Here is a 27228-nt window from a genome sequence, read left to right on the forward strand (position 1 = left end):
AAAGCCGTGCCTAGAATATGGTAATTACCACTTATGTGTTTGCTTACTGTAATTATTATTACCACTGTTGTTATTATTCTCCTCTGCCCACCCTGACAGTCCACCTGCTCCTCTTCCTGTTCCTTCTCCTTCAAAGTTGCCTTAGAAGTGAGGCTGATCCCTCTTTGACTTATTGGTTCCTAAGATCCCTTCAGGGAAATGGGCTGCTTTAGGACACTCCCACTCTCTTTATCTGCCTTGGGAAACAAAGTTTAGTCACAGCGGGACTCCATGATGGTGGTCAAGTCTGGCAGAGACATCAGCCCCTATTTGTACATCTCCGTCCTCACAGTAGCTACAAGATCAACACTTACTTTCCACACTTCATTTCCTCAGGTGAGAGTCCTATACAAGGGAGCTTGAGGTAATTCCCCAGGCAAATGACTGGCTCGGTGGGACACACACAGTGGCTCTTGCCCAGCCGATGCCCTGAATGTAATAGGATGCGGGGGTGGACTTTGAGGGCTTGACCAGAAACCACCATCAAGTGGGCAGGACGGACCAGGAGAAGGACCCCTAACAATGAGGCAGCACCTGACTGAACTAACATGCGGGCTGCTCCCTGCAGAGGACGCCGCCTGAAGGGTGTGCATGGGGGCTGAAACCCAGCCAGGCCCTGCTTGCCAAGCCCAGAGCCTTGGCTCCATCAGCCCTGAGGAAAGACTGCCTTTTCTTGTCTAATTTTTGTGAAGCACTGCAGTATTATAGCTGTGGCTGGGCCGCTGGCTCTTATTTAAAGATCCTGCCCTGGGCCCTAGTAGGTGAATATTTCCTGGCCAGGTGGCTGCTCACTTGTCCTTCTTGGGTTTAGCATTTTTGTTTTCCAGTTTCTAACTGGACTTCTTTCTTTAGGCTGACAGGTATGATATAGATAGTAGAGACCATTACAGGCCCGAGGCACGCAAAGGCCCTGCCCTTTCCCAGGCGTGGCATCTTCCCTCAGGCCTTTCCAGGGCTGGAATGCCGCTTGTCCACCCAGGACCTCTTGGCTCTCCCTGAAGCAGGATCATGAGGATGCTTTCTCTGAGCACAAGGTGGCCTTCCCTTCAGCCCCCTGCCTGGCTGAGATGGCTACTCAGCTGTGAAGGCTCAGGGCAATTGGGCCTGGGGTCTGGTGGGAACCTGCCTTGACAAGGTAGGAGAAGCAGAGGTGCAGAGGCAGGAGGAAGACTTAAAATCCTTACACAGGGTTAAGTGTCCTTTGCTTTCTGCTCTAGAATAGATCCTGATTTTGCAAAGAGATACTCTGGTCTCTGCGAGGACTTATGTCTTAAATCAGATAGATAGATATAGATAGGTACATAGATGGTGAGAGATGGTAGACGACTACTTACAGAGAGATCTAGAGAGGAAACAATGGGATAGGAAGCATTTCCATACAAACTTTATAAAATTTTTCCAGGAGAAAATTAAGAAAACCACACACAGAAAAAGTCCCCCCGTTTGGTTAAAAGTGTAAAATAAACAGGCGCAGAAGTCCTCCCTCAACGTGGCCTTCACGTGAGATCAGAAACTAGACTGTCTGCATTTATACTTGGTGGGTCCTCATGTCCATTTCTACCATGTTATCTAGAGTCAGAGAAGCAAATGAATATGATAATATTAGTTATTTTTTTAGCCTACCACTTATTTTACTTTATGTTTTTATTAAAATATAATTAACATATAACATTATATTAGTTTCAGATGTACAACATAATGATTTGATATTTGTATGTATTGTGAAATGGTCACCACAATAAATCTCGTTACTATCCATCACCATACACAGTTACAAATTTTTTTTCTTATGAGGAGTTTCAAGATCTTCTTTCTTAGCAACTTTCAAATATGAAAAACAATATTATTGACTGTAGTCACCATGCTGTACATTATATCTCTATGACCTATTTATTTTATAACAGGAAGTTCATATATCTTGAGCCCCTTCACTCATTTTGCCCACATTCCCTACCTGTCTTGCCAATGGGTTTCAGCCCTGGACAAGTTCGCTGTGGATTCAGGGTGACCAAAGAAATCAACAGCAAAACGTTCTTGCGGTGAAAGGGTTATATCCAACTTTATTTCCAGGTGGCAGGTCAGTCACTAAAATCCCGTTCACTCAGAGCGAGTCTGGATGCAGCAAGCCAGTCTCTGCCTCCGGGCCCCTCTGTCTGCACAGCCATCCCGCACAGCTGTCCTCTGGGCCTCTGTCCTCAGCGCTGCCACCACTCCAGCCTCTGCTCTGCTCTCCTGCAGCCATGCAGCCATGCAGCCGTGCCACGGTGTCATGCCCAGAGCACTGGGTGGAGCTCTTTTTATAGAGTCAACAGCCATGTATTGCCCACACATGTGCAGTGAGCTAGTCAACCAGGGCCAGGTGAGAATCCTGGCCACAGGAACTCTCATTTTAACCACACTACCCCATCCCCCTTTCTGGCTATTGCCAGTCTGTTCTCTGTATCTATGAATTTTGTTTTGTTTTATTTTGTTTGTTCATTTGTCTTGTTTTTTAGATTCCACATATAGTGAAATCATACGGTATTTGTCTTTCTATGATTTATTTCACTTAGCATGATACCCTCAAGGTCCATCCACATTATTGCAAATTGCAAGATTTCATTTTTTTAATATATTAGAATAATAATCCTTTATGTATGTGTATATGTATATGTAGGTACTTGGGTCCATATATATATATATATAAATGGAAATTAGATTTTTCCATACCTTGGCTATTGTAAATAATGCTGTTATGAACACAGGGGTATTGTTTTCATTTTCTTCAGATAAATACCCAGAAGTGGAATTGCTGGTTAATATGGTAGCCAGACTGACTGAGAAAAAGAGAAGACTCCAATAAATGATATCAGAAATGAAAGAGGAAAAATTACAGCTGATACCAAAGAAATACAAAGGATTATAAGAAACTACTATGAACAATCATATTTCAAAAAATTGGACAATCTAGTACAAATAGATAAATTCCTAGAAGCACATAATCTTCCAAGATTGAATTTTGAAGAAATAGAAAAATTTGAATAGACCAGTTTTTAGTAAGAAGGTTTAGTAAGAAGTTTTTAGTAAGAAAAATTAAAAACCTCCCAACAAACAAAAGTCCAAAACCAGATAAGTTCACTGTGAATTCTACCAAACATTCCAAGATTTAATACCTATCCTTCTCAAACTCTTCCAAAAAATTGAAGAGTAGAGGACACTTCCAAATTCATTTTATGAAGCCAGCATTTCACTGAAAACCAAAACCATACAAGGACATCACAGGAAAAGAAAATTACAGGTCAATGTCTCTGATGAAAAAAGACTCAAAAATCCTCAACAAAATATTAGCAAACTATGTATGAATTCAGCAATACATTAAAAGGATAATACATCACGAACAAGTGGGATTTATTCCAGAGATGACGGGATGTTTCAACATCTACAAATCAATCTACACTATACACCGCTTTAAGGAAATGAAGGATAAAAATCATATAATCATCTCAGTAAATATACAGAAAAAGCATTTGACAAAATTCAACATCTATTTATGATAAATACTCTCAACAAAGTGCATACAGAGGGAAGACATCTCAACATAATAAAGGCCCTGTGTGACAAACCCACAGCTAACATCATACTCAACAGTGAAAAGCTGGAAGTTTTTCCTGTAAGATCAGAAATAAGACAAGGATTCCTACTCTTGCCACTTATATTCAACATAGTATTGGAAGTCCTAGCCAGAACAATTAGGCAAGGAAAGAGGAATAAAAAGCACCCAAATTGGAAAGGAAGAAGTAAAACTCACTATTTGTAGATGACATGATTTTATATGTAGAAAATTCTGAAGACTCTACCAAAAAAAAAAATTAGAATAAAAAAATTCAGTAAGTTGCAAGCTGCAAAATCAATGTACAAAAATCTGTTGTTTTTATATACTAACAATGAATTATCAGAAAAAGAAATTAAGAAAACAATCCCACTTACAATTTTATCAAAAAGAATAAAATACCTAGAAATAAATTTAACCAAGAAGGTGTAAGACCTGTACTCTGAAGACTATAAGACATTGGTGAAAGATGACACAAACAAATGGAAAGATATTTCACGCTCATGGATTGGAAGAATTAATATTGTTAAAGTGTCCACATTACCCAAAGCAATCTACAGATTCAATGCAATTCCTACCAAAATTCCAATGGCATTTTTCACAGAAATAGAACAATCCTAAAATTTGTATGTAACTACAAAAGATCTCAAATAGCTAAAGCCAACTTGAAAAGGAAGAACAAAGCTGGCAGTATCATTTTTCCTGATTTCAAACTGTATTATAAAGCTATAGTAATAATAGTAATTAATGACCATTAGCAATAAACATAACACTTAGAAGGAGGGTTCAACCCATGGTTTCCTGCTGTCTAGTCTCCAAGGAACACATGCGGTCGGTCCACTCCAGTAACTCCACATCTTGCCACATGGACCAGGGGGATTTGCAGTTGTGGATACCTGGGGCCAGAGCACAAAGCTGAGCCTCACACGTGGGTTGGTTAAAGAGGTTACCGAGTTTGCAGCGAAACTCCCACCAGGAAAATAATTACATTTCTGGCTTTTGCCACTAGGTGGGACTTTACAACCAAAATCAACAGGAAGAGGTAAAGTCCGGTGAGGCGCCACGAGGACAAAGCCTCTGGTACAGGGTTTCTCAGCCTCAGCATTATTGACATTTTGGGCTGGGCAATCCTTCGCTATGGGGCTATCCTGTGTGTTATAGGACGTTCAGCAGCAGCCTTAGCCTCTCCCCTGCTCACTGGATGCCAGTAGCAACCCCCCAAGTGACAACCCAAAATGTCTCCAGGCCTCACCAGATGTCTGCGGTAGTGTGTGTGTCACGTCTCCCCCAGGTGAGAAGCACTGCCGTAGTGGTTAAGAGCAGGGTCCCTGGAGTCAGATGACTTCTATGCAAATCCCAGTGACTGTGACTTGCAGGGTCACTGAATGAGTTAATAAACATGTTAGGCTGACCACATAATTTGTCCTCCAAACCATGGCAATTTGAGAGTGGAAGAGGGTTCTAATAATACTTTCACAACCTGAGACTGTCTCAGCAAACAGAGTTGTGTGGTCAGTCCTTAAGTTCATATAAAATGCTGAGCACAGAGCCTGACCCCAGTGTCCACTGGATGACAGGCGTGCTGAGTGCCTTACAGGCAGGAACTTCACTGAAAGCCCCCAAGCCCTGTGAGATCAGAACTATTATTATATCCTTTTTATATAAGGCAAGAGTGAAACTAGAAGCTAAAGTAACTTGCCTAAGGTCACCCAGTGAGTTGTACAGTCAGAATTCTATCCTGGCAGGCAAGTTTCCAAGCCCGTATTAACCATTGTTCCCATGTGTGTTTGATGCTCAGGAAATAGGGCTGCTCAAAATCTACTGGACTCTCCATGAACTACCTGCTCTAAGTCATTCACAGTTTCCCCACTAAACCCATTTATAAAGCTGGGTTTTCAGGGGTTACTGTGATAAGAGGCAGATACATGAAAATCAGTTTGGAGCAGGAAATGAGATTGGCAGGGTCTAATCGATTCCCAATTTTGTAGAGCTCAACAGGCATACCCATCCCATTAGGAACTCATTATGGTTAAAGACTGAAACAAAAATTTTTTTAGTTAATTTTTTTAGTTAATGTTTATTGTATTTACAGATGGCTACTAAGTTGTTAGGACATAATGCCTTACTAAGTCATATGGACCCAGCTGCTTAATAAATGGAACCGTTAGGTGTTTCTTATGGCCTAAGGGTGCCATGAAGATGATATGAAAGGAGAAATAATGGGAACCTCTGCACTCAGTATTTTGCCATTGGGAGGACTCTAGTGGGTACACAGTTCTCCTTTCCTTCCACAAAAACTAGCATACCCTGACCCCAATCAAACAGTTGCCAAATCCCATCTGAGTTCCCTCTATTTCAATCTCTTGCCCATTTCAACTGTGTTGGGAAGCAAACTGGTTCTGTTTTATAACTTGAATTTAGTCAAGGATCAAGCTGAACATCTCCCACTGACATGCAATCTGCCGCTTGGGTTAGAGGTCACATTATCAACTTGGACCCACAAGACACAATGGTAAAGCAGGACCCCCAGGACCTCAGGCTGGTGCACCAAATCATCCAACACAGAGGCAAGTACAAGACAGAATGGGTGACTGGGAGAGGCCTGGTGGTATGGCAAAGGGAAGAGGGTGTGAGGGTGTGGGTGGTGGGAGGGTGGCTGGCTAGGGAAGTGGTCACTGGGTCTAGGGCCACAAGCACGCTTTTCATTCTGTAACTGCTTAATTTACTGTAACAGAAAACTAGACAGCAGGGGTGTGGTGGAAACTTGTGGGGCAGGGGCAGGGGACCAGGGGCCACTGTGGACAAAGCACTTCTTGCTGTGCCCTAGTTTCTTCATCTCTAAGGGGATTGGATTGCCCAGCGCTTCCCAAACTGTGGTGCCTGAGGCACATTCACACCTGTGTGTGCGCCTGCAACCCTTGGAGTGTCTGTCTTACTGGGGTGTTAAGTTTATTCAAGATTCTTTGGGGGACCCACTCTTTTTACATGAAATAATTTTTGTTGCTCAGGATGCAAAATTTACATGCCTTTTAATTACAGTAATAATTGTTGACATTTCATGAGCAATTACTGTGTCAAGTGTTTACCTCTTTATATGATCCTCACAATCACCCAATGAGTTACTATTATTCCCATTTTATAGGTGAAAAAAACTAGGGCACAGCGAGATGAAATAATCCACCCCAAATCATATGTTTTTAAGCAATGAAGAATGCTTCCTGTCCCCTTGTCCCTCCCCCCCACCAAATATCTGGGCCCACTGAATGACTGCATGGTGCCTTGAGATCGACCCCCAGACCAATGGGGCTTCTTTCATGAAGCCTGAAAGGCAAAGGCCTAAATGATCTCTGAAGCCCAGCTCTGACAACTCCTAAATCAACTTTAGCTAAATCCCTGGATTGAGGGCTTCACACCACGGATACCCCTGGAGGATTAAAGAGGCTGGAGAGGCCCCGCAGGGGTTCTAGGGATTCACTAGGTGGGGTTTCCCCGGCCCCTTTGGCAATCCTGAAACCAACAGAGGGCGTGAGGCCTTTGCGTAGGCCACCGCCACCAGCCCGGCAGGGGTGTTTCCAGGCCGCGTTGCCGGACACTTCCTCGTTCCCGCGCCTCCCGGGCTCAGCGCGCAACGCCCAGCGCCGGAGCGCCTCAGGCGGGAGGGGGCCCTCTGAGGGGCGATGTCGCAACCGTCTCCCTCCCTTTCCCCGCCTTGGCTCTCAGTCACCTCCCAGATGTGCACGCTAGCAGGCAGCTGCGGGCCGTCGGGCGCCGGGCATGTCCCTTGAGTGCGCGCAGGCGGCGGGCACTGGGCCCCCGCGCAGCCTGGAGAGGGCCAACCGCACCCGCTTCCCTTTCTTCTCCGACGTCAAGGGCGACCACCGGCTGGTGCTGAGCGTGGTGGAGACCGTCGTACTGTCGCTCATCTTTGCGGTGTCGCTGCTGGGCAACGTGTGCGCCTTGGTTCTGGTGGCGCGCCGACGGCGCCGCGGCACCACCGCCTGCCTCGTGCTCAACCTCTTCTGCGCGGACCTGCTCTTCACAAGCGCCATTCCGCCCGTGCTGGCGGTGCGATGGACCGAGGCCTGGCAGCTGGGCCCGGTCGCCTGCCACTTACTCTTCTACGTGATGAGCCTGAGCGGCAGCGTCACCATCCTCACGTTGGCGGCGGTCAGCCTGGAGCGCTTGGTGCGCATCGTGCGCCTGCAGCGCGGCGGTCGGGGCCCGGGGCGGCGGGCGCGCGCCGCGCTGCTCGCGCTCATCTGGGGCTACTCGGCGCTGGCCGCGCTGCCGCTCTGCGTCTTCTTCCAGGTCGTCCCGCAGCGGCTCCCCGGCGCCGAGCAGGTGAGCCCCGGGCTGTGCGCGCAGGCAGGTGTCTGGGGCGGCCTGGCGGGTTGGCGGGCGGAGATCCGACGGAAACCGAGACCTGGGATGATGATTAACAGAAGCAACAAAATTGTAATAGGCCATTTGTTACACTTAATCTTTGTGTCGCTGTGCCCGGCCCTGTGAAGTTCTATTTCTTAAATCCCACTTGAGCCCTGCGATGTAGGTCCCGTAAACGCCCTCCAAAACGTTATAAATGGAGTCCCACAAATGCCTGGAAAGTGCGCTCTTTATTGTCAGGTTAATTAAATAACGGGGAGGGCTAGGGGCCAGCCAGCTAGAACTTCGGAGATCTAGAATGGCTAATCACATTATATTGAATTTTGCTTTTTTGCCGTGTGCTACAGTACTTATTCTCCACCTACTTTACAGAGGAGGAAACAGAGGCACACAGAGGAATAACTTGCCCAGGGTATCTCACCCTTCGTTCGAGGAGGATCTGAAATCTTGCTCAGCAGATTCAGTGCGGGTAGGGTAAAGGTCCCGCTTTGAGAACCCGCGGGCAGGGCTGTGGAGAGAGGGCAGTGGAGACCAGGGACCCCAGGCCCAGTGCTGCCTCTGGGGGTGTCGTGACTTGCCAATCCGGAAACAGAGTTTTGCCAGCTGCAAGACCAAAGGGTTAGACTAGACCACGGCATCTTACCTTGGGAGCCTTGGATGATGGGTGACTTCAGAGTTCCTGGGAGTCGGAAATGTTTCACAGGTTCCAGGGCCTGGGCTGATGAGCTTTACTCTGCGCAGCGCCCCTAGAGTTGTTAGGAGCATAGTAGAGGTCCACGATCTAAAAAAGGTTCTGCGGACAGTTCATGACGTTGGTTCGAGTCCACTCCAGCCCCGCGGTCCAGAATCGCGGGCTCAAGTCTGTTCGCGTTGCTGCTCTGCTGCGCAGCTGTGGGGGTTTGCCAGCCGAGGGTCACCGGGCACATCGGACCCGGGTGAAGGACAGTGGTCGGCGGTTCTGGCTGTGGCCAGGGTACGCGAGGGTTTTTGCGCCTTTCGTGAAGGGGCGGGGATAGGACGTGGGTTTGTGCGCCCTCCGGGAAGGTGGGAGCCCTTACTCGTGGCTCAGACTCACCGAGGGTCTGCGGGAGGCTGGCTTCCCGGCGCTCTTTCTCTAATGAGGTCACTGTTTTTCCAGCCGCAGGACAAGAAAGCTCAATCCTGACCCCACGACGGAGAGTGGGGCACCCTGAGCAAACCAGGCACAAACCACAGTCCCAAAGAAAGGCCTGCAGAGTGACCAGAAGGGTGGGGAGGGTGGGGAAGCAGTGGAGAATAAGATGCCACCTGGGGAAAGGCTTCAAGCCATGGAGGTGAACTCAGTCTGACCAGGGCTGCCCCCTGTGTGTGTCCTGCAGAGCATGGACACAGAGGTGGGCTTCTCTGGGGGCGTTCCCGACCAGTTTTTCACACAGGCCTTTTATGGGGGATGGGGAGAAGTCTGCATCCTGTGTAAGCAGTAACAATTTTTTCTTTTTAATGCAAATCAAACCTGGAAGTCTCTTTCCTAATAGTTTATGTGTTGTGTGGAATACATTGTGGGATTTTTATTTGTTTGTTTTGTTTTGCTTTAAGGCTTTGAATGACAGGCAGGAACCATGGCTGGCCTGTGGCACTTAGCTAAGTGCCACCTCATGGAAGCCTGTGGCCATGTCCCCTCAAAAGAGGTCCAGGAAATCCCGGATTAGCCGAGCTGGTGGGTGCCATGCTGACCAAGGACCAAGGCAGCCCGAGGCCCCTAGCTTAGTGGGCAGCCTGCCTTCAACCCAGATTCACCTGAGAGTTAAGGTGGGTCACATAGATGGAAGACCAGGCGTCATATCACACCAACTGAATCACCTGGGAGCTGGGGTTCTGCTGTCAGTCTTTTGATTTTTTAAGTTAGTCTGTCACTGAGTTACAGTGTTCCTGTATAGTTAAGGGAACTTGAGGGATTTCTCCCCATTTTGTTTCTTACAGAAAAAATGGCACTCAGGGAATTAAGCATCAAATAGAATATATCTTAAGAGTATCTTATGTCTCCAATCATATATCTTGTGCCTCTCCTTTTTAGAACTGTTTTAGGTATACTTCTTAACTGGCAAATAACACTTAAAAAGAGGCTCTTGTCACCTCCTGGCCGAACACCTAAAACTGCTTGCTGATTTGGACACAGGTTGTTGTTTGAGTTAGAAGGCCCTCACACAGACTGGGGACCTTCTGCGTCCTGCTGTGGTAGGGCATCTGTGTGTGAGCATGGAGCCCTCTACAGCCCTTCTGGAATGGCTGGAGTTGTACTGCAAGGAGCTTCTGAGGAGATCTGATGTGGTGTCTTCCCTCAGTCCTCCTTGGGCAAAGGGATTTGGGCAAAGCCACTGGGAGAGAATGGGCCCACGGGGTACCTCAGAAGATTGGGCACCAGGTGAATTGGCTGCAGGGACCCTATTCCCTAAAATTAGCAGAGATGCAGTGAGGAGCTTCTGGTGAAAAACCGGGCCAGCCTTTTGCAGCTCTGTACCCCCTTTCTTTCCCCCACCTGCCCTCCCTTCCCTGCCCTTCCCCATACACTTGCCAGCAAGCCAGCAAACAGGAAAACTCCCCAGTTCCTCAAGGTCTGTGACCTGAGTATGTAGTAAACATCTTATTTTATAGGTGAGCAAACTGAGGTGCAGTGGTTGAAGAAAGAAGTTGAAAAAAATGAGAAATGGAGGGAAAAAGGGAATGCAGCCATTTAAAAAAAGAGACTGAGAAGGATCTGGTCTAGACTAAACTGAGTCTCACATTTAAAATTAGCAAAGGCTTGTTTTCTCAGTGCTCTACTACCAGCTTCCTGGCTGTAAATTCTGCCTGCCCCCTCCCGCTTGGACCTAAATGTGGAGGTTTTGGATGGGGGACATTTTCCTGCCCAAACCACCGGCTGGAAGAAGTCATTTACTCCAAGGACACACCGGCTCCCTCCCGTCAAGGAGTGCTGGTCAGGGGAACAGTGCCTCTCAGGACTTTCCACTTATCTGAAGCACCCCCCCTCCCCCCGCCGAACCCCCAGTAACATGGGAACACAGTTCCCTTTGTACATTTGGGCAGTGGGTGCCCAGCAGACCAGGTGACCAGACTCTCTAAAACTTCCCTGAAGAGAGAATGAAATGACAGACATGCTAGAAAGTGCTGGATAATTCGGTTTTAGGAGCATGGGATTTGGAGTCAAATGTTCTGAGTTTGAATCCCACTCTGCCATTTAGGAGCTGTGTGACAGAGGCAGGTGGTCTCCTCTCTATACCTCACATTCCTCATTTGCAAAATGGGCGCGATAACAGGAGTAACCTTCCAGGATTGTCATGGGGACTAATATTCAGTAAATGGGCCAACACCTGGCACAGACACAGTTAAGTGCTCGAGAGTTGCCAGCTATTATTAGTTTCTTTATCTTTGGTTATAAATATTTTAAACATTCTTCAAACACTGTAATTTTTCTCATTGCTGTAAAATAATACACTGCCATTTTAAGAGGACTGACACATCCTAGCAACTTAGACATGTCAGCCAGGTCAGCTCAGCTTGTTCCAAAGGGATTCCTGCCTGTGTGTGCCGTGGCCCCAGAAGGGTGGCCCCCACCCTCATTGGCAGGTGGGGACGACTGTCCACCCTGGCCAGAATGTGCTGCCCTTTTATTCTACAAACATTTACTGAGCACCCCTCCCCACAACCCCTACCGTGAGCCCCATGACCAAGACACTCTCCTCTTCACAGAGATGCATGTATTGAGTGCACAGATGGTCCCAGACTCTGGCACAACCAGTCCTCATAGTAACCCCTCAAGTAGGTGTCCTTATGTTTATTTTCTAAAGGAGGAAATGCCTAAAGTGACAGAGAAGCAAGAGGTGGAATGGGAACGTAGCTTGAGTCTCCCGGGACTTCACACTCCCTCGGAGCGCTTGTCCCTCTGCTTTGCCTGGCCCCCACTAAATCCCCGGCCAGGAAGGCCACTGCGTTTCTGTTGAGTATGGACTGGCTGAGGAGACACATTTCACTCACCTTTGTTAATATTAGAGGATACTTTTAAGATATGAGACAGTAAGTCCATCTTTTGCATTGATTTTTTCTTTTTATTGAAGTTTTGGTGACATTTTCTTTTTCGTTGTTGTTGGGAAGCTGATAGGTGAGGAGATATACAACTAGGTTTCCCAGTTCCTTAAAATGACCGAGAAATCTTCCATTTTGTTTGAAGAGGGGGAGCAGGGAAAACAATTTACAAAGGGGTCCCCAGGGGCACTCCAGGAAGAATGGCTAGAAGCTGACAGGAAACAGCTGGACTCCCGTGTGGGGAGGAGTCAGCACTGAGCAGCACCTGTAGATAGATGGCCCCGTCCACACGGGAGCCTTAGAGAGAATGAGTGGTATCTTGACTGAGTGTGACGTTGAGAGGCAGTTAACCAGACCCGGATGTGGGGGTTGGAGGGACATTAAAGGCAGAGGAAATAGCCCACATTTTGGGGCAAGAGATGGCGCTGGAAGGCTGGTGGGAGGCCAGCTGCAGAAGGACCAGGTACTCTCCTTTAGGGAGTTTGGACTTAGGAGATGAGAGACGGCCTGGTCTGTGAGTGGGCGGGCCAGTAAGAGTGAGATATGTGGGTGGGTTGGGTAGCTAGTAAGGCAGAAGTCGAGGTTCCCTCTGAGTGGGGAGGTAGGAAGGAGAAGGCAGAAGGTCAGTACTCAAGTTCTGACAGCTTGGGGAATGGCAGCTCCAGGCCTTGAGTCAGTGACTGCAGGAGGGGGAACCTTCGGGGTGGGACATTGGAGGCTTGGGCCGCCTGGGAGGCATGCCGCAGAGGTGTCCTCAGGGCAGTGGGGTGAGCGTGGGGCTCAGGAGAAGACTGAGCTGGAGCAGCTGAACTGCAGTAGCATCTGCACAAAGGAGCCATGGGAAGGGTGAGATCACTGGGGTGGGGACACAAGTCACACTGGGCCACCCTTAATACCCTTGTACGGAGCCTCCTGCCTTCACACCTGCTGGTCCGGACACTGAGCTCACCTGGCTGAAGGCCTCTCCTTCCAGGCACATCCCACACAGCCCCTCCCGGGTTCCCTGGTGCCTCTGCTCTCCCCTCACCTGTGGCTCTCTGGGCACTTCCTGCTTGCTGCCCTGCTCTGAAGTTGCCAAAGCTTTTCTCCCTCCCTGAGAGGAGCACAGTCCCCACCCCACCCCCACTGGGGCAGTGCTGTGGCTCAGCCACCGTGGCTTGAGTCGGTGAGTGACCACCGTGCAAATGAATTAAAGAACACTGTCGTTGACTGGGCCAGCTCTACCACTGTAGCTCAGTAGCACAGCAGGCCTAGGATTTTTGGCGTTCAAATTTCCTTTTCAAAATCAGGAATCGTTCCAAATGTGCAGAAAAAGTACAGAGAATATTATAATGCTCACTCCCCCACCTTGTAGATTTGACTCATTGCCAAGCTCCTTCCTAAGTTACAGCCTAGGAGAGAAAACCTAGAATCAAAACAATTCAAGACAAATGGATCTTCCCACAGAAACAAAATTGTAACACCAAGTCAGATCTCTGATGGTGGACCTGTTGCCTGTTTGTTTATTTTTTAATGAGAATAAACACTGTATTTAACCAATGATACCATATAAAGCTTTCTAAAGAGCATTTAGTTCACACAAGGTAGCCCCCCGTCCCTTAGTTCATGTGTGGGGCTGCTGTGCAGAGATCTATCTTACGTCCTTATCACACTATGTGCCTGGAGTAAGTGCCACAGATTGAAAGCTGAGAGCCTTCCTCAGAGTCCTGGATTTGGGAGGCTTCCTGGCTGGGTTCATTGTTTTTGTTGAGAGAACAGCTGGCTGGTTTTCAAAGCTACTATGGTAATCTATGTTTCAAGTTTAATCATCATTTCTCTTAAAAATTAACATTTATTGTGATTTTTTTGCTCTTATCAAAATAATATAAGAACATCATGGAAATTTTAGAAAATTCAGATAAGCCAAAAGAATAAAAATAACTGAGTCCCATCAAGAAACAGACACGGTTAATTTTCTGGAGTATATCATTCTAGTCTTTTTTCTGTGCCTACTATGTGTGTGTGGGTGTGTGAGGGGTGGCAGGGGTGGGTGCATGCATAGTGTGTATTTGTTCACTCACACCTATACATTTTTTCCAATAATACTGAATGAAAACAGGTATGCCCCTAAGGTATCTACATTTTTGCCTCTAATATAGAGAAAACGCCTTGCTCTTACACCTTCCTCTTCACAGTGTTGCTAAACCTGTGGAGATTTGGGCCTACATTATGGAAAGGATTTTTGGAAAGAGTTGAGTTCTATTGAGGGTTTTAAGAAATGGTTTTGGGGTCATCTGTTTTTCTGCCTGCCTTGTACATTTTCCCATCTCAAGTATAGGAATTAGAGGCCAAGTCACATTCAGGGCTGGCATCGGGTTCTTCCCATTGCTGCCCAGCACACCGGCTAGTCCGTGTAACCCACCAGTTACTGGAATAAGGGCCCATGGGCCAGAGGCCCGAGTACAAGCCATGGCTGCGTGCCTTAGCTAAAGAGCTGTGGTCACCACCCTGCCAATAGTCAGAAGATCCTTGAGAGACACTAGTTTCTTTCCAATCACCAAAATGTGAAAAGATCTAATAAACTTGCTCCCATCAGGTGTGGACAGTGGGGATGGGGATGGAGGAACAAGCTTTTGGAATGCCTAGTACATTTGTAAGCCATCTAATCAAAACAGGAAAAGGAAGCAATATTCTCACCTTCCTTACAAGGTACAAATATAATTAAAGCATTTTTCCCTGCTTGACTTGCCTTAGTGTGTTCTTGCAGATGCCTGGATAACTTCTATAACCACTTAGCTCTTTGGGGGAAATATTGTATGATTAAAAAGAACTGAACCTTTATTATTTCAGAAGGATGTTTCTAAGCCTTAGTTTCCTCCTCTGCATAATGGAGCAAACAGTACCATGGATTCCAATAAAGCGGTTGTGAACATTCAATGAGATAATATATGTAAAGTGTTTCCCGGCTCAGAATAAATGTCCAGTGAATATTAGATGTTACTATTTCCCATTACTACTGGATAGGAAAAGAAGTGACTATTTGACTGGATTTTGAGCTTGACTACCCAGTTATGATACATGTTGGGAAATGATAACAATTCTTTGCCTTTGCTTAGTGTAGCATTCAGTAAATATTGGTGAATGAAGTAATGGCACCATGGGTAATAATGCCACTTCTGGACATTGGTTAAGATGCCTTGTCCACCAAAAATCAATAACGTAGTCTTTTAACACATAGTGTGCTCTTTAATGTCTGTTCTACATGTCTGCAAGGGTTTAGGGCATCTTGTATTCAAATAGTTTTGTTCCTATAGTCAAGCGGGGACAGGAAGTTTGTGTCTGGCAGGAGAGAGAGATCTCTTTTCCTTGAACTATTTACTCATTGGAAGAAATTTCTGCAGCAGCTCTTAGTAACTATCCAGTAAGGTCCCCAGATGCTTTGGGGTTTGTAAGTAGTGTCAAACATTTGAATTCAATACAACGTAGTGATAGCAGCAAGGTCACCCTCTTTGGTCACGTTCCAGTGGTCTCATGTCTTGAAATGATGGAGTTGTGTGGTGCGTTTGCTTTGCGGCCCCAGTGTGCCCCACTGGCAGAGAGGCATGTGAGGACAGTTGCCGAGTCTGGGCACCAGTATTGTCTTGGAGTAAGCCATGGCCTTCTTTGATGCAGCTTGGCATATTTTAGACATATGAACATCCCCCAAATGAACACTTAATGCCTTAACATAGACTCTTTTGCCTTCAGTGTATGTAGTGTGACTACACTAAAACCTTGTTCCTGCTTTTATATGCTTGTGTGTAGCACGTCACTTCTATTCTATAGGACCTTTCAGGGGTCAGTTTTTTCACCTGTGAAATGAAGGACTTAGAAGAGAATGCTCAGAGGCTCTTTGCACCCAGTGCTGGGAAGTGGAAAGGGTACTGGCCCTGGAGTCACAGCTGGGAGTGGACCAGTCTGTGACCCTGGGACCCAACTGCCTCCCCTGGAAAATGGAAATAATAAATATGGTTATTCTGAAAGTCAGAGGCAAATGACTTGTAAATGGGTTTGTGTGGGCAAGGTGAGGGGTTCTGTTAGGTAACCCCCAACTGGGACTGAACTACAGGCCACGAAAGAGACCACCATGTCAATGATGTTCTCTTCTTTCTTAACTAGGAAATCCCAGTTTGCACACTGGTGTGGCCCAATGTTGCCGGAGAAATCTCCTGGGATGTGTCATTTGTTACTTTGAACTTCTTGGTTCCAGGACTGCTTATTGTGATCAGTTACTCCAAAATTTTACAGGTATGTTTGCTGACTGTCACTCAGGGTCAGGATATTTCAGGTGGAATCTTAACATTTTCCAGATGGAAGTTGGCTTAGAGTACACTCCAGATCTACCTCCTCTGCAACCCTGAGGAATGAGAGTTTGGTATTCTCTTTTAAAAGTTCTATCTTTGTGATTGTGGTTATTATTAGTAGTAGTAGCAGTGCTGATCAGTAAAGTAATATAAGCTCATTGTAACAATTAAATTAAGACATATAGAAATGTGTAACACAGAAACTAAAAATTTACTCCCATTGTTAGCAATTATTTTTCTTATAAACTTACATATATACATACTTTTATGCTATATGTGTATGTGTATATGTGTGTGTGCATATATACATATATATATATGTCACACACACACACATATATATATGTCATATATATATATGAGGAACCATATAAGATGGTTAAATATCAACTATTCACCCTGGTTCAACTCAGTGTTTTATTTTCTGTTTTCAGATTTGAGATAATACATCTGCTTATAACTTTCATTTTTCATTTAACTCTATACTGTAACCTATTGCCGTATTAGTTCCTATATCTCTATCTCATTATTTTAATGGCTTCATTGTCTTCTGTCATAAAGATGTGATGTAATTTATTTTATGGGCTTTTGGGCTGTGTCCATTGTTTCCCATCACAAACAACGTGAGTGATAGAGAATGTACACTTTCGAAACCTTTTTACTGAAGTATAATGTACATACAGAAAAGCCCACCAGCAGACACGCACAGCTCACATACTGACCACACTCCGAGAAACAGAATGAGAAACAGAATATTACCCAAAGCCCTCTCCTGTTACCTTCCAATCACTACCCTCACTGCCAGGGAATGTGCTTTTCAAAAGTGTGCTGAAACAAGAAATGATCTTGCTCTTTGAAGTAAATATGTACAGGGACCTAAAAAAGCCCTAGCAGTCTGTTTCCTATTTCTTGAGGTAAGTCCATTTACATGTATGTTGCTGGCCCAAGCAAACATCATGTACCTGCAGGCATGCTCATTTTAGAAAGTTTAATGCAAAACTTTTGAGTACTCTCAGAGGTTTACGATTGTTGAATCTTGGTTTTATTGCATATTATGTGTCATCTGGCAAACAAACTTATTGAAGTGGGGCCCTGTAGGTCCTGCTTGCTGTCTGGCCACTTTTACAGCCCTGTCTTTGTAGCTGAGGATTTGTAACCTTCTTAGATGCTCAGAACCCAAAGCCAGGCCAACCTCCATCGAGTTCACTTATCCCTAGGTGCTGTAGGAGATGGCCACCCAGATTATTCCCTAGACTGTTCCCACCAGTTGACCTGCGATCTCCTTGAGTGATACCCTGCCTGGGGCTTGTTCAAGGATATGATGCAGATTCAGGCCTGGAGTTAAGGTCTATAAAGTGGTTGAAACAGAGGCCTGGCATGTGTAAATGTTATATAAGTGCAGGCCTTTACCATTATGTTAAAAGAAAGGAAGTGAGGAAAAAGGAAGAAAAATGTAGAATGATATTTTAATTAAATTATTTAACAAATATTTATGTAGTGCTTACAATGTGTCAGGAACTAATGTATTCAATCCTAATAAGAATTACAGTTGAGGAAACCAAGGAACAGAGGGGTTAAGTAATTTGCCCAAAGTCACACAGCTCATAAGCAGCAACAGTATCAGGATTTAAGCCCAAGCCACCTGGCCCCAGAGTCCCAACACTTTAATTCCTCAGACATTTGTTAGGGATCTGCTCTGAGCAAAGTACTGGTGGGGAGTGGAGATTGGTCAAGAGTGAGCAAGTCACAGTCTCTCTCTGGAAGGAGCTTCAACACAAAAGGGAAGAAGGAGACAGACAACAGCCCTGCTAGCCAATGCCTCAAACCCTGAAACAAGATGGAGCAATGCTGGGACTCAGTGTGAAAACACTTGGCAAATTGTTAAATGCTACTCAAATGTAAGGAATGAATGGGGGATAACAGAGGAGCAAAAGGTGAGAGACAGACATGGAGACATGAAAGGGTTATGTTGGTAACCCGGCTTTGAGTCCTGGATCTGCCACCTACTTGCTGGGTGGCCTTCATCAAGTTACTTACCTTCTCTGAACTTCAGTTCCCTCATCTGAGAAGTGGTGATCCTAACTCCAACAGTGTGAGACTGCTGTGAGACAGGTAGGAGTCATGACTGGTGGTACTCCAGGGTCATGCCTGCCTATAGCAGGGGATGAATAGATTGTGTCTGTTGTTACTTGTTACCCAAGGCTGTTCCTCTAATCCTTTTCTCAGAGAATGCTGGGAAAGCTACCACTGAGAGTTTTGAAAGAAGAAACAGCAGGGCCCAGACTTGGAGCATGGCAGGAGCAAGGAATCAGCCCTGTAGCAGGGCTGGCTGGCGAGCTCGGGGCGGACCAGATGCTGGCAGCAGGGTCTGAATGACCTCTCCTTGGGCAGTACCACCCTGATTCCTTCAGAGGCCAAGAAAGCTCTGGTCTGCCCCTTTCCACTCAAGCCTCTTACTTTTCAGCTGCCTTCTGAGGGAGGATTGGCTTATTCTCTGGAAAGGTCTCCCAGCCCCCTCCATCTTTTGCTTAGTCCAGGACCCACCTGGAGATATTTGAGGAGACCCTGGGAGCCCTGCTGAGTTGAGGAGGGTGTCCTCTTATCCATCTGCCTCGAAACTACAGTTCATTGCTTTCCAGACGCATTGCATATAAACCCATGGCCAGCCTTCACTTCTTCCTATCACAGACCCCAGGACAGCTCCTGGATGAAACAGAGTATCTGTGATGACTCACAGTTATGAAAGGATACTCTGACTCATGAGTCAAAGATATAATTCGGATCCCATCCCTTCCCCGACACATAGAGCAAAACCTGAAGCCTCATCTTACAGCCTTATGTGATCGATCTGGCCTCCACCTGCGCCTCTCCCTCACCATCTTCTCCTCCTTCATGTGCATGTTCACCTGGGAATGTTCCTTGCACTTGCCAACATACTGTTGCCTCAGGGCCTTTGCACCTACCATTTCCTCTCCTGGCTTTCTCTTCCCCAGATTTCTATGTGGGTCACTCCACCATTTCATTGCTCACTCTTGACCAGCTTCCGCTCCCCACCAGCTCAAAAGGCTCCTCCCCAGAGGGACTCTCCATCATTCTCTAGCCCATTACACTGATTTCTCTTCCAAGCACTTACAACCCCATCATATTCCATTTGTGTGTATTTATTTGTATATCATCTGTCTCAACCACTAAAATGTGAGGAAAGACTTTGTTTATTGCTGTAGACCCATGCTTAGAACAGAGCCTGGCATATTCAAGGTAGGTGCTCAATAAACACTCATTCAAATTGAATGAGTAAAACACAAACCTTGGATCATATTGAAAGAGCCAATAACATCTTCTCCTTTGGGGGTAGGAAAAATCACTGGACAAAGAGGCATAAGACCTGAATGCTAATCCAACTTTATTACTGTGTGACCTTTGGCAAGTCCCTTAACTAAAGTGGGCCTCAGTTTTCTCAGGAGCCAAGTGGGCCTTCTGGATTGTTTAACACAACAAAATGAGAGTGTGATATGTTAATATTTTGAACAGACTGTTAGACTTTAATATGAAAGAAATCTAATGTGATTTTGAAAATCACAGCACTAATGCAAATTTAAGACCTAAAAAATTTCTATGCACCCCACTAGCAGAAAACTGACTATGGCCCATTTCTGAGGAGTACCATGACATCTGTCCTCACTTTGTGCCTAGGGGTGTGCCAGGCTGGTGACGTGGAAGCCGGTAAGCTCCCTGCTGGATGGAGTATCTGGGCAGGCCCTCAGAGCTGGCATCTCTGTCCCTCTGAGGACATCTGTAACTGAGAGACACTGAATCGGCTTTACTGCTGAGCTTTTTCTGTCCAGAGCATAACCCCAGGAAATCAATTGAGTATCAGTGTTAATCAGCTATATTCCTAAAGACACAAATAGCAAATCATTTAAAGCCATAGGACACAGAACTATGCTACCCACCCCTTTTCCACCAGCCCCACCTCTCACCTATCACTGTTTCTCTGACTCAGGTTCCATCTGTAGGCCTGAGAAGTGCCTTTTTCAAATCTCCTGACCTTTTATTTCTCTAAAGCAAAGTGTCCCCTAAAGCACTCTCTAGAACTCCATGGAATGTTCCATGATCAAATGAGTTTGGGAAATGCTGGGTTAATCAAAGTTAAATGGGTTTCTTTGCTGCAGGACTTCTCAGAGCCTTTACTGTGCTAATGTACATCGAGACTCTCCAACACAGGAATAGAGTAGGCAGCATTCCTAAATCTTACTACAGACCTCCTTTTCCCCACAGAGCATCTCTCTGGACTGGTACCCCATGGAATCTCTTTGGGAACTGCTGCTCTAAAGTCCACACCCTGGTCACTGGTTCTGTCCTGGGCAAGGATTGAGAGCAGGCTTCACCTGGGCGCTTCCCTGCCAGAGCCACTTGATATGCTCAGGACATTGGCCTTCAGCACGCTTCTGCCCTCCCTGCTTCCTCTTTCCTTATGACTCAGGCATGCTATACATCTTCAGTGGCTTTTCCCAATCAACAGTTTCCCAGGGTAATAGTCTCCTTGCCACTCCCACGTGCCTTTGATCAGGCTGGCAATACTAGCTGTTAGGGCTTCATTTACACTGTCACCCAGCAACCATTGCCATGGCAAGATGAGACGCTTCTACCCTTTCTGACAGTTTGTATGTTTCTTGTTCTGCCTCCCATTGCCCACATACTCACTGGAGTGGAAATGCATGGTGGCAGGGCTCCCTTGTTGCTTGCTGAATATCCAGCACCTGTAAGAGTGCTTGGCACGTAGTAGGGGCTTGATAAATATTTGTTGAATGAGAGAGTGAGTGGCTTGAACTTGGAAAACCCTCACCTGTCTCAGCACTTAACTGCAAAATGGAAATCTGTTTCAGCTCAGCGTGAAAGTGTTACCCAGTGAACATGCAGCCCTTACTCCAGGCCTGGCCCTCTTCCCCAGCTCTGGGACCTGCTTGCTGGTGACGGAAAGGGAGGTGGGCCCTCTGGAGCGATGGAGTCTGTTGTCTGACGATTCTAATCAGGAGGGTGCTGGGTGACCAAGCAGCCCCCACAGAAGACCCAACCCCCAGGGGCCCAAGTTGTGCTGGTGGAGAGTGACCTCTCCCAGCACATCCTTGTCAGCAGCATGGCTGGCATATGGTGTGGCAAAGAGGTGTGAGGCAGGGAGAGGCTCCCTCATGGCCTGCAGACACTCGTGCAGGAGTGAAGGCAGCGAGTCTCAAAAAGACAGTTTAAAAATGGACTCTGCTCAGTGAAATAAGCCAGGCAGAGAAAGACAAATGCCGTATGATTTCACTTATTTGTGGAGTATAAAAACAAAGCAAAACAGAAGGAACAAAACAACATTAGACTCACAGCCACTGAGAAGTGACTAGTGGTTACTAAGGGGAAGGGGGCTGTTGAACCACTGTGATGTACATTTGATAAAATAAAAATAATAAATGGACTCTCTTCAAAGGATTGGGGAGAAACTCCAGATCAGTGGTTCCCTTACCTGAGTGAGTGAGAATCACCTGGGGAACTGCTGAGAAGGGGAGACCTCCGGTACATCCGGCCCTGCCCCGCTCAGACCCACAGAATCAGAGCGTTGGAAATGGGGCCCAGGGCATCTGCGTCGGATCAGGTGCTGGGTGACTGATGCGGGCAGCCATGGGCCGCCCTCTGGGAGTGCCGTCCTCCCCGTGGCTGCGTGCCCCAGCTGTGAAGGGCTTGGTTGCCTCCTGCTGAGGTAATCACCCCAGCCCCCAACTTGACTATGAGGCCCTGAGCAAGTGCCTTCATGTCGCAGAGCCTGTCACTTGTCCCCAAAATGGGGTAAAGACAGAACCTACCCCATAGGCTTGTTTTAGGGATTAAAGTTAATCCCCAAATGATAATTGAGCATTTAATTAAATTTTACAGCACACGAAGCATTCTGCACAATTCCAGAGACATTTTAAATCCTGGATGAAAGTTGATTAGTCTTGTCATTTAATGTAGTGAGGGGAACAGGGAAGGAGCCACATTTGTTTATAATGGGCCCATTTTCCTTCTCACTCTCTGAAAGTTGTGGGAACTGTGGACAGAGGAAATGGTAGCAGCAGTCAGTACTAAAAACAGACCTAACCACTTACTCACTTGGCCCATGAGCCAGGCCAGTCAGCCTCTTTGCTGCCAGTCATTGTCAGGCGCTTATAAGAGCTCGGGGGCCACAGAAGCCACAGGGCTGCCCAGCTGGCAGGGAGCCTGCAGCCTGGTGGGGGCTAGGGGTAAGAAGAATGCTTCAAGGTCTGTCACACAGTATATGTGGCAAGTGCCGCGTGAACACCTGGAATAAAGCCCTACAGGATGCCAGGGTGGGGTGGGAGGATGAACCAGGAAGCCTTCCCAGAGTTCCTGGTGTTAGTCCTTCGAGTCCTAAGCTTGGCAGAAGGAGTTCCAGTGATGGAGATAGCAGAGGGTGAGTAGGAACTAGTTTAAGATTAAGAGCATGGGCTGGAGTTAGACTGTCACGGTTTGAAGCCCAGCTCTGCAACTACTCAGCTGGATGCTTTAGGGCAAATTCCTCAACCTCTCTGAGCCTGTTTCCTCATTTGTAAAATGGCAGTCATCCAAGTGTGTACATCACAGAATCATTGGGAGAATTTAAAGAGATAAGCTAAGTGGTATGTACAGGGCCTGGCACATAGTAAGTGTCCAATAAATATGAATGCCTGTCAACATAATCCATTCCAAACATTATGTATAGGACACAATACCAGGGACTCCATCCTTCTTGGAAGAGAAATGTGGACAGCGCAAGTGATGAGGCTGCTGTGAATCATCCCTCCTGTGCCTACCAGGCTGCATTTAGGCCCAGAGGGACTCCCCTACCAGGAGGGAGTGCCATTTCCCCTGCAGCCTGCCCACTTGCCCAGCTGTTACTCTTCCAGGTCTATGGGCCCAGGTAGTCTTGACCAGCTTTCACCCGCATACTCTTTAACTTTGATACTGTGCAGTACAGACTTGGATGTATGAAGGTGACCTCCAGCATACGGGTCTGAGATGGTGGGCCATGTCTCCTGAGCTACCCCACCCTGTAGAGCAGGCAGTGGAGGGGAGGCTGAAGAGGATATCAACCCCGTTGGAGCCTTTTATGATGTGGCCAACCTTCAGCTCAGCTGAGCTAAATTTTCACAGATGGGGCTTTGACCATTTATCATCATGGAGTGACCTTCAATAAATTACTCAAATGTCCTGAGATTCAATTTCCTCATCTCTGAAGTGAGGATAATAATAGCAAAAGTACAAAGAGCGGTTATGAAGATTAGATGTGACAATTTCTAAGACAAAATACAGCATCATGCCTGTCACAAAGGGAGCCCTGTATAATGCTTAGTGACCCCGATTCCTGTTGTTCTTGTCCCTGGGTAGTGGGTGGGGAGGAAAGGGGGTCTTTTAACTCAGCATCTGTTGCCCTGGTCTCCATCACCAAGAGGTGCCCCTAAACTACACAGAAGCAATTACATTTTTCATAAGACAATTAAACAGCTGTCCTGTAATCAGATAGTTAGAAGTATTCAAAAGAAAATATTGTAAGCCATTCTGATCTGGGAGTTAAACTTGCCTAAATTGTGAATAAGGCTAACTACTTTATAATCACTTCTGCTCTTGAGATTCAAGAATCTTGCGGGAATAGTCCCAGAAGGCCAGCATAGAGCTAATGATGAGATTTGTGGTCATTAAAGTCTCCAGACATGTAAGCATCCACTGTGTGGCCAGCGGGCTGCTCCTGCAGGAAAAGCAGAAGGCCCCAGGGCCAGACTAAGTAAATGGGCATTAGCAAGGACCACAAACATGGCCACGATGGTCTGAATTGGATCTCTTCCCTGGGTTGGAGGTCACAGGCTGGAACAAAGCATAGCAGGCTAATGGATACAGTGCCCCACCACATCCCAGGCTAGCTGTGCACCAGCCTGACTACCTCCCTCCCTACCCCATCTCCAGCCCCTGCTCACCCCCCACCTCCCCCACCTCTTCCTACCATTGAAGCTGAGCAGAGACAGCCAGCCTTCTGCCTTCTGTTTGTGCCTAGAGGACAATTAGAATTAGGCACAAGAGCAGGATGCGCTGTGTATCCCCAAGGGGCCAGCGCTCAAGCACTGGGCTCTTTAAAGTCTTTAGGGAGGTCAGATTCACCCAGCTGGCCTACCACCCTGGGCCCAGAAGACACCCTGGAATGGCAGCCCCGTCTTCTATTTCATAGACTCAGCTTCCATAGCGCTTTTGTTTTCTGAAGTGGACACCTCCGAGTTTCCTGTTTTCAAAGCTGTTTGGCTAACCCCTCTCTCAGGAGGCCTATTTCCTCACCTATAAAAGTGTGAGGAAAATGTGGGGTGGGTCCTGGTTACTCAAAGGGCAGTCCTTGGACCAGCAGCCGCACACAGGGGCTTGTCAGAAATGCTGAACCTCAGCCCCACCCTGGACCTGCCGAGTTAGAATCTACATTTAAACAAGGTAATGCTGTATGTCTCACAGGCACAGTAAAGTCTGAGACGTGCTGAGAAATGCTGCAGGGCCCCACTCAGCTCCAACGCTAGGGTTCTGAGGTGTTACACATGTTGGTATGTTCCAAACGTTTTCACGTGGGACCGTGGGATGAGAGACATGCAGGGCTTTATTTTAATATGGTCATCTTGCCTCAGTTGATAGGCCGTTCCACCTACAAATAACAACCAGCCTCTTTGATTGATGCAGAAAGCAAGACCCTCAGACAGGGCAGGGGAGCCAGGGAGCAGTGCCTGTAAGGGCTCCTAAGTGGAGAGTGCAGAACTGCCTTTGAACCCACTTAACCAGGGCGCTTAACCTTGCCTACAACCCCTCCACTATAATGCTGGCCCTGCTCATTTGTACAAAATACTAGAGGTTCCAAACTGCTAGTTCCATTCTGGGGAATTTCTTTTCTACCTATACATGAACCTAGGTGCACAGAGATACACATGAGGATGTTTACCCCCAATTGTCACCTCTCAACTGAGGCCATAAATATGAAACAATTTTGATTTTTTGACAAATGTCACTAGCAGCACTCTGATCAACTCCTGGTTGAGTGGGGCAGAGCTCTAATGTCACCTAGGTCCCATTCCAGAACTTTCCAGTCACTTTTGTTATGCCTGCTTATTTTAAACCATCAATGTCATGGTCAGTTGAATGCTTCCCTCTCCCCACAGCACAGGATGGGAGTTAGACTGGGAGGAGAAGGGTGGGCTGCTCTGTTGGTGCCCCCGATCTCTTGCATGGTGGCCCATGTGAGATGATCATACCCTTCTGTTGGTCATCGCCTCTGATCTCCAAGTAGCTGGTGGTAGAACAGGAAACGGTTCACTTTGGCCATTTCTGGGCAATGGACATGGAGGGCACAGAAGGCGAAATAACTCTTTGGGCCGCCATAACAAAATACCATAGTCTGGCTGGCTCATACATTCTCACAGCTCTGAGGACGGGAGGTCTGAGGTGAGCAAGGCAGCATGGCTGGCTGGGGACGGCCCTCCTCTGGGCTGCAGACTGCTGCCTCACTTCACGTGGTGCAAAGGCCGCAGGGGCTCTCTTGGGCTTCTTTCATGGGGCATTAACCCCATTCATGAAGGCTTTGTCCTCATTACCCAATCACCTTCCAAAGACCCCACCCCCTAATACCATAACCTTGGGGATTATGTCTCAGCATATGAATTTGGTGGGGACACATTCAGACTATAGCAATGTGCTTTGTTCTCATTCTCTCTTTTCTAGACCATCCAATTCAGGCTTCTCACTTCCCCTCATTCACCCCATTTACAATGTGGATGTTTTCTGCCTTATTTCTCAGGAGACCAGCCAGGCACCCCATTTCTCCATCACATCCTAGGTGTTGGCAGTGTGCCAGGCCTCTGAGAAGGGCGCTCTCTTCACACAAGTCTCCCAGCCAAATGGTCCCAGTGCAGGAGGGATGGCAGATTCCAGCTCCTGCGCCCCCTGCCTCTCTAAAATCAAAGCCCCTGACGTCCCGCAGTAAACTGTAACTCCAGCTCTGTTTTGTGTCCCTGCAGATCACAAAGGCATCAAGGAAAAGGCTCACGGTGAGCCTGGCATACTCGGAGAGTCACCAGATCCGCGTGTCCCAGCAGGACTTGCGGCTCTTCCGCACCCTCTTCCTGCTCATGGCCTCCTTCTTCACCATGTGGAGCCCGATCATCATCATCATCCTCCTCATCTTGATCCAGAACTTCAAGCAGGACCTGGTCATCTGGCCGACCCTCTTCTTCTGGGTAGTGGCCTTCACATTTGCCAATTCGGCCCTAAACCCCATTCTCTACAACATGTCACTGTTTAGGAATGAATGGAGGAAAATCTTTCACTGTTTCATCTTCCTTGAAAAGGGAGCCATGTTTACAGACACATCTGTCAGAAAAAATGACCTGTCTATTATTTCTAACTAATTAACTTTTCTCTATAGTCAGAGTTTGTCACCCTCTGGCAAGCCATGGTACATATTCACAGGGAGTTAATTCCTGGACCATCACACCAGTGTACCTGCTTTAAGAAAATATAAGCTATGCAATTACGCATTTATGGCACCAGTAAATTAAGAGGTGATCAGTCAGTGTAACAGCTTTATCCTTTACCCAAGGATTTGTTATGGGTTCCTTTAAATATGAACTTTTTCAGTGTGTTTGTAATATGGTTGAATTTAATAAAATTTTATTTATAACCATTCAGCAATGACATCTCCTACATGTAAAGCCACACTTTGCTGGTTTCTGAAGAGGAACAGATCCAGGATCAAGATTTCTCCTCTGAAGGGTCATGGCCACTCTAGGTCCCCAGCCT

General features: G+C 46.8%; 1 protein-coding gene across 1 annotated transcript; it reads left to right on the top strand.

The window, feature by feature from the left end:
- The first annotated feature begins 6208 nt into the window (after positions 1-6208).
- FFAR4 (free fatty acid receptor 4) lies at positions 6209-27116 on the top strand. The gene is made up of 3 exons (XM_036880154.2): positions 6209-7969; positions 16208-16336; positions 26448-27116. Exons 1-3 carry the CDS (start codon positions 7403-7405, stop codon positions 26835-26837), a joined length of 1086 nt encoding a protein of 361 aa, XP_036736049.2. The 5' UTR covers positions 6209-7402; the 3' UTR covers positions 26838-27116.
- The last annotated feature ends 112 nt before the right edge of the window (positions 27117-27228 follow it).

This window comes from Manis pentadactyla, chromosome 8, assembly GCF_030020395.1.
Source record: "Manis pentadactyla isolate mManPen7 chromosome 8, mManPen7.hap1, whole genome shotgun sequence".
Classification (NCBI taxonomy): domain Eukaryota; kingdom Metazoa; phylum Chordata; class Mammalia; order Pholidota; family Manidae; genus Manis; species Manis pentadactyla.